The 13210-nt window shown below is 35.2% G+C and overlaps 1 protein-coding gene across 2 annotated transcripts in view; it reads left to right on the forward strand.

Moving 5' to 3' along the window:
- BRWD3 (bromodomain and WD repeat domain containing 3) overlaps window positions 1-13210 on the forward strand; it is a 136410-nt gene that overhangs the window by 70631 nt on the left and 52569 nt on the right. For both annotated transcript variants that reach the window (XM_023202831.2, XM_023202832.1), the window contains exons 11-17: window positions 487-587; window positions 1544-1584; window positions 4972-5076; window positions 6118-6271; window positions 9617-9751; window positions 10769-10897; window positions 11859-12084. In XM_023202831.2, coding sequence (XP_023058599.1) covers window positions 487-587; window positions 1544-1584; window positions 4972-5076; window positions 6118-6271; window positions 9617-9751; window positions 10769-10897; window positions 11859-12084 — 891 coding nt within the window. The remainder of the gene's footprint in view (window positions 1-486; window positions 588-1543; window positions 1585-4971; window positions 5077-6117; window positions 6272-9616; window positions 9752-10768; window positions 10898-11858; window positions 12085-13210) is intronic.

Below are 13210 nucleotides of genomic sequence, written 5' to 3' on the forward strand. Positions count from 1 at the left end.
AGAACTTAAAATTTTATCATTTTAGCCATTTTTAAGTGTACAGTTTGTAACTTTAAGTATATTCACATTGTTCTGCATCTGTTACACCATCCATCTCTAGAACTTTTTCATCATCCCAAAAGCAGTTGACTTTTTACACTCAACCACTATGGCCACGGTAAAGAGAATTGTAGATAAGTTGTCTTATAAATAATTCTGGAACGTTACATTTCTAAATAAAGAAATGAATTCCTCAAGGATGTCTTCTTTAATGTTTATGATCATAGGCCTGTATTCAGTGTATATATAGTTTGTAGATTTTGTTGGATGACTGATATAGTTTTACATTTTCTCTGAATCACTAGTATGTCTCCAATAATTAGAAGACAACCTTGTGTTTCTTGAAGCCTTTTTACTAATGCAAGGTGTAGCATACAACTAAGGAAGTAATGACAGGGTTTTTAGGGTTCCTTGGTACTATGTTTTGTTTTGTTTTTAATCTTCTAGGCGGTATGTTCATTACAACTGGTAGTACTGACCATGTGATTAGAATATATTATTTGGGTTCTGAGGTTCCTGAGAAAATTGCTGAATTAGAGTCACATACGGTAAGAGAAAATCAGAAACAGTTGCTTTATTTTTGAATATCCTTGGAAAGTTTATTTCATTTCTTTTCTGATGTGTACCATAGTAATATATACAAATCACAAATTTTGGCTTACACTTTACTCTTGTCATCAGTACTATACATACTAGTAAAAGTATGGGTTAATTATTCTAAAAGCTTTAAATAGCAGTCTCTAAACTATGGTACTTATAGACTGTCAGATGATTCCATTGGAAAATAATTAGATAAATGATGCGGGAAACAGGAAATGATTATTTTCTTTTTTTTTTTTTTTTTTTTGAGGCGGAGTCTTGCTCTGTCGCCCGGACTGGAGTGCAGTGGCCGGATCTCAGCTCACTGCAAGCTCCGCCTCCCGGGTTTATGCCATTCTCCTGCCTCAGCCTCCCGAGTAGCTGAGACTACAGGCGCCCGCCACCTCGCCCGGCTAGTTTTTTTTTTGTATTTTTAGTAGAGACGGGGTTTCACCGTGTTAGCCAGGATGGTCTCGATCTCCTGACCTCGTGATCCGCCCGTCTCGGCCTCCCAAAGTGCTGGGATTACAGGCTTGAGCCACCGCGCCCGGCCGGAAATGATTATTTTCAAAAATTAATAAAATTACGTGGAAAATCTAATGCAACTACTATTAAATTAACTATTTTAAGGTGTTATCTTACATTAGTGTGCTGTCTTATTATGGAGAATGTAATAAACTAATATCTATTCAGAAGTATTTGTCTCTTGAGATATGGTTTATAAGGTTGCCCTATGTCTGGTTTGTTTCCTATTACTGCCAATAAGTAGTCCTCATTAGTTAGTACATTGTTTTGGGCCTCATTGAAATTAAAAAAAAAAAAAAAACTACTTCATGATGTTTTTGCCTATGAATTTGAGAGAAAGAGCACTTAATTCATTTTACAAATAAGTCCATTTTAACCAAAAATCTGTTTTATGTCTTAGGATAAAGTTGTTGCTGTTCAGTTCTGTAACAATGGAGACAGGTAATTATGTAATACATTTTTGTGTAAACAGATGTTTGATATATGTTACTACCGTTCCCTCAGATGCAGCTACCTCTATGATAGATACCTTTTTTCTGTCCAGTTATTTAGGTTCAAAGCCCTTGTTTGTCTTTGATGACATCCTTAGCCATCACTTCCACAATCTCATCCAAGTAGTAACCATAACCTATCAGGTCTTCCTTTCTGAGTGCTTTCTTTTTTGTTTATTTTGCTCTATTTCTTTTAGCACCCACGTTATTCAAGCATTACATTATCTGACCTGTGACCTGTCCATCTCTGCCAGTGTAATCTCGTTCCTTTTTTTTTTTTTTTTTTGAGACGGAGTCTCGCTCTGTCACCTAGGCTGGAGTGCAGTGGTGTAATCTCGGCTCACTGCAACCTCCATCTCCTGGATTCATGTGATTCTCCTGCCTCAGTCTCCCGAATAGCTGGGATTACAGGTGCATGCCACCACACCTCGCTAATTTTTTGTATTTTTAGTAGAGACGGGGTTTCACCATATTAGCCAGGATGGTCTTGATTTCCTGACCTTGTCATCTGCCCGCCTCGGCCTCCCAAAGTGCTGGCGTGAGCCACCGTGACCGGCCAACATTGTTCTTTACAGAAATTTTTAGTGTTTCCTCTTCTCTGTCTATGGAATAGAATTCAAATGTCTTAGCCTGGCATTCAGAGCTCTTTACCACATGACCTAGATCTACATTCTTTTCTACTGTTCTCCATATGAATCCTTAAATCCGGCCTAATTGGTATACCCTGCTCCTGTTCACATCTCATCCATTCCATTGCTTATACTTTTCCTCACATCATCTCTACCAAGAAATGCCATTTCCTACCTTCCCCTAACCTCTTTCTCTTTCTCTCCTACTTTCTGTCTTTCTCCTTTCCTCTCATGTCCCTCTCCTTTCTTTTTTTCCCCCTCTTCTTAACTAGGTCTTATCTTCCTTTTATGGTTCATGCCCTACCTGAAACCTTTCCTGAATGTTCCAGTGTTTAATTGTCTTGACTTTCTCTGAATATCTGTATCACTCATTATCCCTATATCCCTAAAGTTAGAAATTATATGCAGATATCCTTGCACTCTCTAAAGTGTCTAATCCCAAAAAGATGACAGCCAAAAAGACTCTAGCCTAAAAGTTTACCTAGCATAATAGATTTAAAATTTTAAGCACCTAGCATTAATTTGTTTCCAATACGGGTTATTTCATATCCAAAATACTTGGTACCAGAAGTGGATATTTTTTCAGATTTTGGAATATTTGCATATTATAATGAGATGCTGGGAGATGGAACCCAAGTCTAAACACATTTCATTTATGTTTCATGTATACCTTACACACATAGCCTGAAAGTAATTTTATACAATATTTTAAATAATTTTGTGCATGAAACAAAGTTTTGACTATTGGTGACCCATCACAAGAGGCCAGGTGTGGACTTTTTGACTTCTGGCATCATGTTGACACTTTCAGATTTTAGAATTTTGTATTCGACTAGCTCAACTTGTATGTCTATAAGAAGTTTTTTTTTTTTTTTTTTTTTTTGAGGCAGAGTCTCGCTCTGTCACCCAGGCTGGAGTGCAGTGGCACGATCTTGGCACACTACAAGCTCCGTCTCCTGGGTTCACACCATTCTCCTGCCTCAGCCTCCCGAGTAGCTGGGACTACAGGACCATGCCACCGTGCCTGGCTAATTTTTTTGTATTTTTAGTAGAGACGGGGTTTCACCATGTTAGCCAGGATGGTCTTGATCTCCTGACCTTGTGATCCGCCCGCCTCGGCCCCGCAAAGTGCTGGGATTACAGGTGTGAGCCACCGCGCGCGACCTATAAGGACTTTATAGGATGATCATGTTCTATTTTTAAATAACTTTTGACCGCAAATAATTACACTGATGGAGTAGTTCATTTTTGTCAAATTTGAGAGTAAATAATGATGGTCTACAAAGAGTGATGTCTATGTTAGGAATGAAAAAAACACCAAACAAATTTTAAGGTTGATTTGACTGCATTATACTGAGTTAGATGCTTGAACATTAGTATAGCTACTATTCTTTCATGCTAGAAGAACCTAAATTTTTAACTCCCTTTTTCCATTAAGGAAAAATTACATTATTGTGGTCTTAATTATTCGTGTGACCAATAAACACATGAGGAGATGTCCAATTTTACTAATAATCAAAGAAATATAAATTAAAATAACAGTCACTTTTTTTTCTTTCAGAATGACAAGATAATGAAAAATGATAATCCCAATATTGCCAAGGGTTTTGGGAAAATGGACACTTCTACAACTTGTGATGAGATTGTAAATTATTAAAAAAACTTTTCAGGGAAACAGTTTGGCAGTATGTATCAAAAGCTTTAAAAATACACCTACTCTGACTCAGCAAATATATGTATGAGGTTGTACAAAGATTATATAGAGATGTTCATCACAGCATTATTTATAATGGTGAAGATTGGAAACAACAGTTGATCATTAAAGGATTAATTAAATTTTGGTACATTGATATAGTTGAACACTTATTAAAAGTGATAGTTTTGTACTTGGAAACATAGAAATAGATCAACAAAATACAGTTAAGCTAGGGAAAAACATATATATTTCAGTTCAATTTTTTGTGGTAGAAACTATTGAAGTGTATATGTCTGTATTTTATAAATTCTGAAAATAGAAACCAAAGTGTTGACAGTGACAGAAGTATGAGTGAATATGTATTCTTTTTAAATGACATCTTTATTGAAATATAATTTAAATAACATAAAATTCATTGGTTTTTAGTATATTCATAGGGTTGTGCAACCATCACCACAGTCAATTTTAGAACATTTTCATTGGCCCTGAAAGAAGCTCATATCCTTTAGCTGTCAACCTCCAATTCTCCTATCCCTTCACTCCCAGCTCTGAGTAACCATTAATCTACTTTTTGTCTTTATAGGTTTGCCTATTCAAGATTCATCTATGTTACTGTGTCTATCATTCTTTCTTTCTTTTTTTTTTTTTGCTGAATAATATTTCATTGTATAAATACGCTACATTTTGTTTATCCGTTTATCCCATTGATGGACATTTGGGTTGTTTCCACTTTTTGGCTTATTATGAATAATGCTGCCATGAATATTCATGTACACATTTTTATGTGGACTTATGTTTTCATTACTCTTGGATATATACCTGGAAGTAGAATTTCCGGGTCATATGATGACTATGTTTAACATTTTGAGGAACTGCCAAGCTGTTTTCCAAAGTGACTGTACCATTTTACATTCCCCTCAGTAGTGTGTGAGGGTTAATGTGTTACTTATATTATCAAAAAAAGTGATTTACATTTTGAGAAAATTAATAAAATTATTTTAACTCTGTCTAGTTTAAGATTTGTTAGTGGAAGTCGAGATGGAACGGCAAGAATTTGGCAGTATCAGCAACAAGAATGGAAGAGTATAGTGCTCGACATGGCTACTAAAATGACTGGGTAAGAATATATGTTAGATATTTATGTGGTTCTCATGATATATTTTACATTGAGTTTAATAATGAATATAAAATATCTTTTTACATTAGTAAATAGTTTGAAGTTAATTGTAGACATGAAGTTTGCATCTGTACAGCCGCTAAGCAAATCATCTTTACTGTTGATTGACAGACTGGATGTCAGGAATATTGCTGATTCATTTGATATTCTGGTCTGTTGTGACTCAAAGATCTCTGTGTTCTACTGATGCCTACAGAGCAATTCTCTGCCTTAGATTTTTATAGGTCATTAAAAATATATATCTATATTACTTTCTACCTTGAGAGTTGTCCCTGTTAAATGTCATCATATGTTTAACTTTTTCTTTAATTTTCTAAGGATACTTTTATAATATTTTATATTGTTAGCATTCCTACTCAGTAATATATTTACACTTAATCAGCATTCAGTTTTGTCATCTTCACTGTTGATTGGAAGATACGTAATTACCTCTTTGGGACACTACAGCTTCTTTAGGGTATGGCCCTGAAATCAACTGTCTTTCTATTAGCTGCAATATAAAAATGACTTTTTCATCATAGCTATCTATTGATAATGTCATATTTAATTACATAAAAAATGGTACTAAATTTTCTATTGCTTTTTTATAAGACCTATGGGTTTAAAAAAAAAAAATCATATTTAAGAGAAGAAATTGACCATTATGTGTTCATATTTTCTGATAACCAACATAAGTATGAATTTTATTTTTCAAGGTATTTATAGATTTCTTAGAAGTTTCATAATTTTTGGTTCTCAAGGAACTATTTACCAAATTTTTGTCATTTTAGGGTCTTTTTTTCTCCCTGAATTAAGCTAATGGGTATTGCCCTATGCAGATACATTTACTTTTTTCTTTCATGAATACTTAACAGTCTAGTTTAGGATTTTTTAATCTAAACAGTTGTGTACTCCTGGAGAAATTATGTCACAATTTGCTGCTTAACATGCACCTTTGTCCAAAATTCATAAGATATGAATACTGCAAATTGTTTTGTTTAGCAATAATTTGCCATCTGGAGAAGACAAGATCACTAAACTTAAGGTGACTATGGTGGCCTGGGATCGCTATGATACCACAGTTATTACTGCAGTGAATAATTTTCTTTTGAAAGTGTGGAATTCTATCACAGGACAGCTTCTTCATACATTATCTGTAAGTATTTTATTTTTAGAGTAATTAAAATGGTCAAAAAGCACACTGTTTTAAGACACAGGAGATTTAAGTTCCAGTTTCCTTTCTGTGATATACTATACTAGCCCTTGGAAAAATGATTTTCTGAGAGGCCTCTTTTGACATAGCTGTAAAATAGGGATGACACTCACTATACCTGCTAAAAGCAAGTATGAAATCTTTTCAAGATCTTTTCTAAGTCTAGTAGTTACTCATCTACTATGTTATTGTATACAATGAGGACATATAAGTTATTTTGTTTTTACCAGGGATTGGCATTTTTTCGCTGTTACCGTTATAGGGGTAGAGCGTACCTTATTTTGATAAGGATATCCTACATAGTCTACCTTTAGTGATTAGTTTATGCAAGGAATAGGGGTAAGAGGAAGAAGCAGGAAAAGAAAGGTATTTTTTCCTCTTTCAGAAAGTGTATATTTGTCATTGTAAGAGGCTACAGTATTTGTGATGTAAAAACTTGAAAGAATTAATAGTAGAAATCACGTGGGTGGTGTTGATGTTTTTCAGTTTATCATAATACTGGTTGACTTCAGATTAAGTTTAATTTAAAAACCTTATTTTGTCTCTTTCAACTATCAATTCATAAGCATTTTAAGGAGAGAATGCCAAATGCTTGCCATGCGATCACTCGTTAGTAAGTGATTAGATTCAGACTAGAAACCAATTCTTCCGACTCAACTCTGTTGTCTTTGTAGTATATCGTGGTGTTTATGTATCAGAGGGATGTAAAGTTCTTCTATTTTGCAAATGCTGTTTGAGCATCAGCTGTGTACCAAAAGTGGGTTAGGTGTTAGATATAAATGGTAAATTAGACAGAGTCCTGTCATGCCAGAGCTTATAGCCTATTATGAGAAATACTTTTAATCAGATAAGTGCTAAGAAAGAAAAATGCGAGATAGAATGCAAACTTCTAACAGAGTAACCAAATTTGATAATGGGAGGCTTAGAGAAAACTTCCTGAGGAATTGTAGTTTGGGTTAAGTTTTGAAAGATAAGTCAGAATTACCCATATCTCACCTTAAGTGTCAACTCCTTGATTAGGCCTTCCCTGATCAAACAATCCAAGATAGCCTCCTTGTTTTTGTCTTACTATGTCACCTTGCTTTACTTTTACTAGGTTCATCACTATCTGATATTTTATTGTTATGTTTTCTTATTTATTTGCTGCTTCTACATGGTAGGGTATCAGTAAATATTTGGTAAATCAAATATATGAGGAGGCTGGGGCGTGTTTCTAGGAAGAGGGAACGGCATGTGCAAAGGTCCTGAGGTAGATAGGAGCTGAAAGAAAGCCAATTTAGCTATATCACAGAGAGCAGAAACAGAGTCTCCCCAGATACAATTGGAAAAGTGGACAGGGGCCAGACTAGGATTTTGTAGGATCTATTGTAAGACCAATAGAAAATCATTAAAGGGTTTAAAGCAAAGGAATGACATGTGAGTTTTACTTTTGAAAAATACCTTTTAATTCTGGTCACAGAAGAAGGAATAGATTGGAATGAGTTGAGAGTGACTGCAGGTAGATTATAGGAGACTGATAGTAGCCGGGATGAGCCAGGATGATAATTTAGATTTGTGTGGGGGTGGTGGAAGTGAAAGTGTGCTTACCAAATACAAATATGGCATTTTAAGATGATAAATTGATAATTTTTTTTTTTTTTTTTTTTTTTTTTTTTGAGACGGAGTCTCGCTCTGTCGCCCAGGCTGGAGTGCAGTGGCCGGATCTCAGCTCACTGCAAGCTCCGCCTCCTGGGTTCACACCATTCTCCTGCCTCAGCCTCCCGAGTAGCTGGGACTACAGGCGCCCGCCAACACGCCTGGCTAATTTTTTGTATTTTAGTAGAGACGGGGTTTCACCGTGTTAGCCAGGATGGTCTCGATCTCCTGACCTTGTGATCCGCCCGTCTCGGCCTCCCAAAGTGCTGGGATTACAGGCTTGAGCCACCGCGCCCGGCGACGATAAATTGATAAATTTTAAGACATTACTTATTTTGACTAGATCTTGTTCCCCATGATCTATTAACTATGTCCTCTCCTAAGGCATGTGACCCAAAAAAATGAAAATCCCCAGCTTCAAAGTTCTTTTTTTCCCCCTAATGTACATTGAAGTAGTCATGTCATTATCATTAGAGTTTAGCAAACTAACTTTATTTTTTGCTGGAGATACGAACCTGAGAAAATATTGGCTATATCAAATTGATTCTTTTAGCAGGGGATTTTGTTATAGCAAAGAAGTAACTTTTTCTGTAGTCACTGGGAAGAATTTTGGTAAACGTTGAGTTGTGATGGTATTTATCATAAGGGGATTTTTCCTACTAATCTTATCACTACGTTTTGAGCCAGTCTAAAGTTATATTTTCTTTCAGTAAGCTGTATTTTTATCCATAATCATAATATGGTAGGAGACTCTATTATTCTACTTTTTTTAATAGCATGATTTGGGACAAAATGCACTTTTGAGATTTGCAGGATATGATCATTTTTTAGATGCTCCTGATGTGTAATGTGATAGTGTGTTCCTAAGATAAGTGCAGCTTCGGGATGTTCTCTATGCTTTTCTAAGGCTTGGAGCCTGTTCTTAAACATATACTCTGTAGTCAGGAGTTAAGTCCAAAGAAAATCAACAATGATCTTGAAGCAGATGTTTGTAAACTTTTCCTTTACGAGGCATATAAACATATAACATATGTAAACTTGTTATATGTTATATAAACATATAACATGTAAACATGTTATTTGTTGTATAAACATATAACATAAAGCATTGGTTTTCAAACTTACTTCTTTTTAGCAGAAAATGTATTTTCTAGATAACATCTTAAATGGAACTCCCAAATGTAAAGTAGATGTAGAGCAGAACCAGTGTGCTTTATCCTTTGAATGTATCATGAGGCCTACTGAAATACAATTTGAATACCGGTAATAGAGAATAGAGTGCTGAATTGTATTGATCACTGTGTCAGAATTGGGTGTTACTGAAAGATTTTGTTTGTCATATATTCTGTGGCCTTTTAAATAGCCCAGTCCTAAATTCCACTTCAGAGCCTTGGTTAATGAGCTGTAATTGTTTAGACTATATTTTAAAAACATTACTGGATCTTTTGTTTATTGAATACTTGATAAAATCAGTAGTTTATAAGGAAATCTCACTGAGCTATATTGTTCATGTAGTATCCACGTAGTAAATGCTGTTAAATTATTCTGCATAAATCCATTTGAACCAGACTGATAGCACACTGAAGACCTTTTTACCAAATGAATGAGACATTTTGTGTTGCTTTTCATTTTTAATACTGATTTTTATTATAGGGACATGATGACGAAGTATTCGTTCTGGAAGCCCATCCATTTGATCAAAGGATTATACTTTCAGCAGGTCATGATGGGAACATTTTTATTTGGGACCTTGACCGGGGGACCAAAATTCGGAATTACTTTAACATGGTAAGAAACAGCTGTATCTAGTTCACATTAAAACCAACTTCTCTTATATAATAACTTGGTTAATTAAAGTATACCTAGTACAAAGGAACCTCTTGTCATTTGTGTTTAAATTGGTTAAATAATTCAGAGAATAACTCAAGAACTGAGAATAAGGCCAGTTGAGCCTTTTAAGATGACTATTCTTAGGTGTTAGCATTTTCCAAATTCTGTTCCCCAGCCCTAAACTTCAGATACTCAAATGTATTGAGCTTTGGAGTTAACACCTAACCAAAATCACAAAAAGATTGATGTTTAAAATGTAATTCTCATTTATGAATTATAACAGTGACTGTAATACTTGTGTCTGCCCCTGGTAAACCTCATATGATTTAGTAATCAGAAAGTTGTTTGGCAAACATGGACTTGGAGATATGGATGCTCTTAAGATATGTCTCATACAAGCCATGGAAAAATCTGGTGAGCTATCTCTCCTCTCAGAACACTCTTCTATGGTGATGGGAATACTCATATTCTCTTAAGAATAATTCTGACTAAACATTTCTAAATTGTTGGTTGGCCTTTGAGTTTACTTTTATACGCTTTATATAGACCCAAAGCAAAGACAGATCCTCTGTCTTTTATTAGTAAAATTGATTGTGTGCTTTAATTTTAGGATGGTTATTTTAAGGCTTCATTGCATTATAACTTAAGATGTGAAGATAATATCTTGACTTTGCTGAGGTAGTACCTTTGTCATTTTGGTTACATTTAGTTCTTTTTTAATCTTCACAGTCACTCATTTAGTATTTCATGAGGTATGTCATTGCTAGCAATGATTGATTTCATCCATTGCAATTTGCCTCTCCCTAATTTCTTTCAGGGATTTACTGTTTCAGTAGGGTTCTGGCTACAGAAGCCAGAGAGTACTTTGGAATGTTTGTGCATCACAGAGTCCATGGTATTAGCAAGGAAAAGTTATCACCTATCTATTATTTGAAAATTACTCTTAAGATGACTTGAGACTCCTCTGAATTTCAGATTGAAGGCCAAGGCCATGGTGCGGTGTTTGATTGTAAGTTTTCACCAGATGGAAACCATTTTGCCTGCACAGATTCTCATGGGCATTTGCTGCTTTTTGGTTTTGGATGCAGTAAATACTATGAAAAGGTTAGCATATTTTAATTTTGCTGTAGAGTATAATTTAGGATTGTGTCATTCACAAATTTTGCTTAAAGTCCTCCAGTTAATAAGGGCTGTTATGTGTTAGTAGATATAAAATAAAAGGAAGTTGTCTTTCTTAGTAAAGGTTCTCAATTGTGATCTGCACTGCCAGAACATTATGTTTGGCTGTGCAGGTCACGATTGAGATAAATTACAGGGTGATGAAGACATAAAAATTCCTTAGGAAATCCTTTTGCTTTGAACATATTCTCTACTGCCTTCCAGGTATAATAGGAGAGTAATTCTAATACATCACATCTTCTACTTCTCATGAATTGAGAATAAACCGCTGGTGACTGAATATGTTTATTTTCTTAGGTGGCAATTTTACTTATTATTGATCCGGTTAAAATACTTTGGGAGCTAACTTAATTGGTTCTTTATGTTTTGTTAGCTGTGAATTTGAGAAGGATTATAGAATTATAGATTTGGAAGAGAACTCAGTCATTGAGGTCAGCTCAATAATTGTATTAATATCAGGTTTGAGTGTCTTTGATGTGATTGATATTTACCTGTTTTGTCATATGTATTATACTTCATCTATCTTCATTTGAATAAAAATAAGCAAGAAAAACATAATTATATAGGTTTGTGTAATTTTTACAACTTAAATACAAATGCCCAACTATATCTACTGGGTTGTTGCTTTAGTTCTTCTTATCATAATAGGAGAAATATGATATGTCTAAAAATTAATACAGATTATAGGATTTTTTGGAGAAAAGAGAATTATCATCTAGGTAATTCAATTCTATTCTACCTAAAGGGGGAATATAGGGCAACAAAGGACTATAAGAGTATGAAAAAAATTATCTGATTTAAAAAATGAGTGTGCTCTAGGAATGAAAACAAGTATTTACTTATAAATTCCCTGTGTATGTTAACCCACTAAAAATCTGTCATAAAGATTCCAGATCAGATGTTCTTCCACACGGATTATCGTCCTCTTATTCGTGATGCCAATAACTATGTATTGGATGAACAAACCCAACAAGCTCCTCACCTCATGCCTCCTCCATTTTTGGTGGATGTTGATGGAAATCCTCATCCCACAAAATTCCAACGGTTGGTACCAGGACGGGAAAATTGTAAAGATGAACAGCTTATACCACAGCTGGGATATGTGGCTAATGGTATGTTTCCTCTAAAAGTAAATTTAAAACATTTTGCACAATATTATACATTACTGCTGTATTCTCTATGATGTATGCCTCCTGCTAAACTCTGGAGTAGGTTATAATATGTTTCATCTTCTGTTACTGTTAATTTTCAGTTATATAGTACTTTTAACCTTAGCATAGTACTTTTTCATTGTTTATCTCACCTGGACACAGGTAAGTGGGTTAGGACAAACGTAAGCATATATGCTCAAGCAGATAACGTTTTGACCTATTTCTTTAGAAAACCTTATATATGTATGAACCTGTTGTTTTCTATAGTATTGAATTGTAGTAAAAGCTTTTGTAACTGGTGGAATTCCACTGCTTATAGTATTGATATTTTAGTTTGAGAGTTCGTAGTTAATTAGACTAAGAAGGTGAAACTTTGAAAAACCACAGACTGGCCAGGCGTGGTGGCTCACGCCTATAATACCGGCACTTTTGGAGGCCGAGGTGGGTGGATTACTTGAGGTTTAGGCATTCGAGACCAGCCTGGCCAACGTGGTGAAACCCCGTCTCTACTAAAAATGCAAAAATTAGCTGGGGTGATGGTGCACGGCTGTAATCCTAACTACTTGGGTGGCTGAGGCACAAGAACCACTTGAACCCAGGAGGCGGAGGTTGCAGTGAGCCAAGACTGTGCCACTGCACTCCAGACTGGGCGACAGAGTCAGACTGTCTCAATAAAAAGAAAACAACCCCTACCCCGCAGCTGGAGGTAGCTATTTACCTGTTCTCATGTTTGAAATGCAAAGAGTTATTGGGTGTAGGGTAAGAGGATGTGACTATTTAAATAACACTCAGTCTTGGGAGATATTGGGAAAGCAGAGATGAATGTGATATATGATGGGAAGATGGGAGAATAAAACATTGGAATAAGCTATTTTCTATCAAAGAAACTTACTCTCTTCTGGTTAACATATTTTCATTATTTATTCTGCCCTCTACCCCCACATAAAATGCCTTCATATTTTACTTTGGTACTTGTAGGTTGTCTTCAGGTATGAGCTAGTAAGTTACTGATTTGCAAGTAGAATTTCATATCTTTGCTAGGGAATTAAGGCTTGAACTGACCCTCATAGAATGAAATGCTGCACAT

The sequence above is a fragment of the Piliocolobus tephrosceles genome, chromosome 12 (assembly GCF_002776525.5).
Source record: "Piliocolobus tephrosceles isolate RC106 chromosome 12, ASM277652v3, whole genome shotgun sequence".
Classification (NCBI taxonomy): Eukaryota; Metazoa; Chordata; class Mammalia; order Primates; family Cercopithecidae; genus Piliocolobus; species Piliocolobus tephrosceles.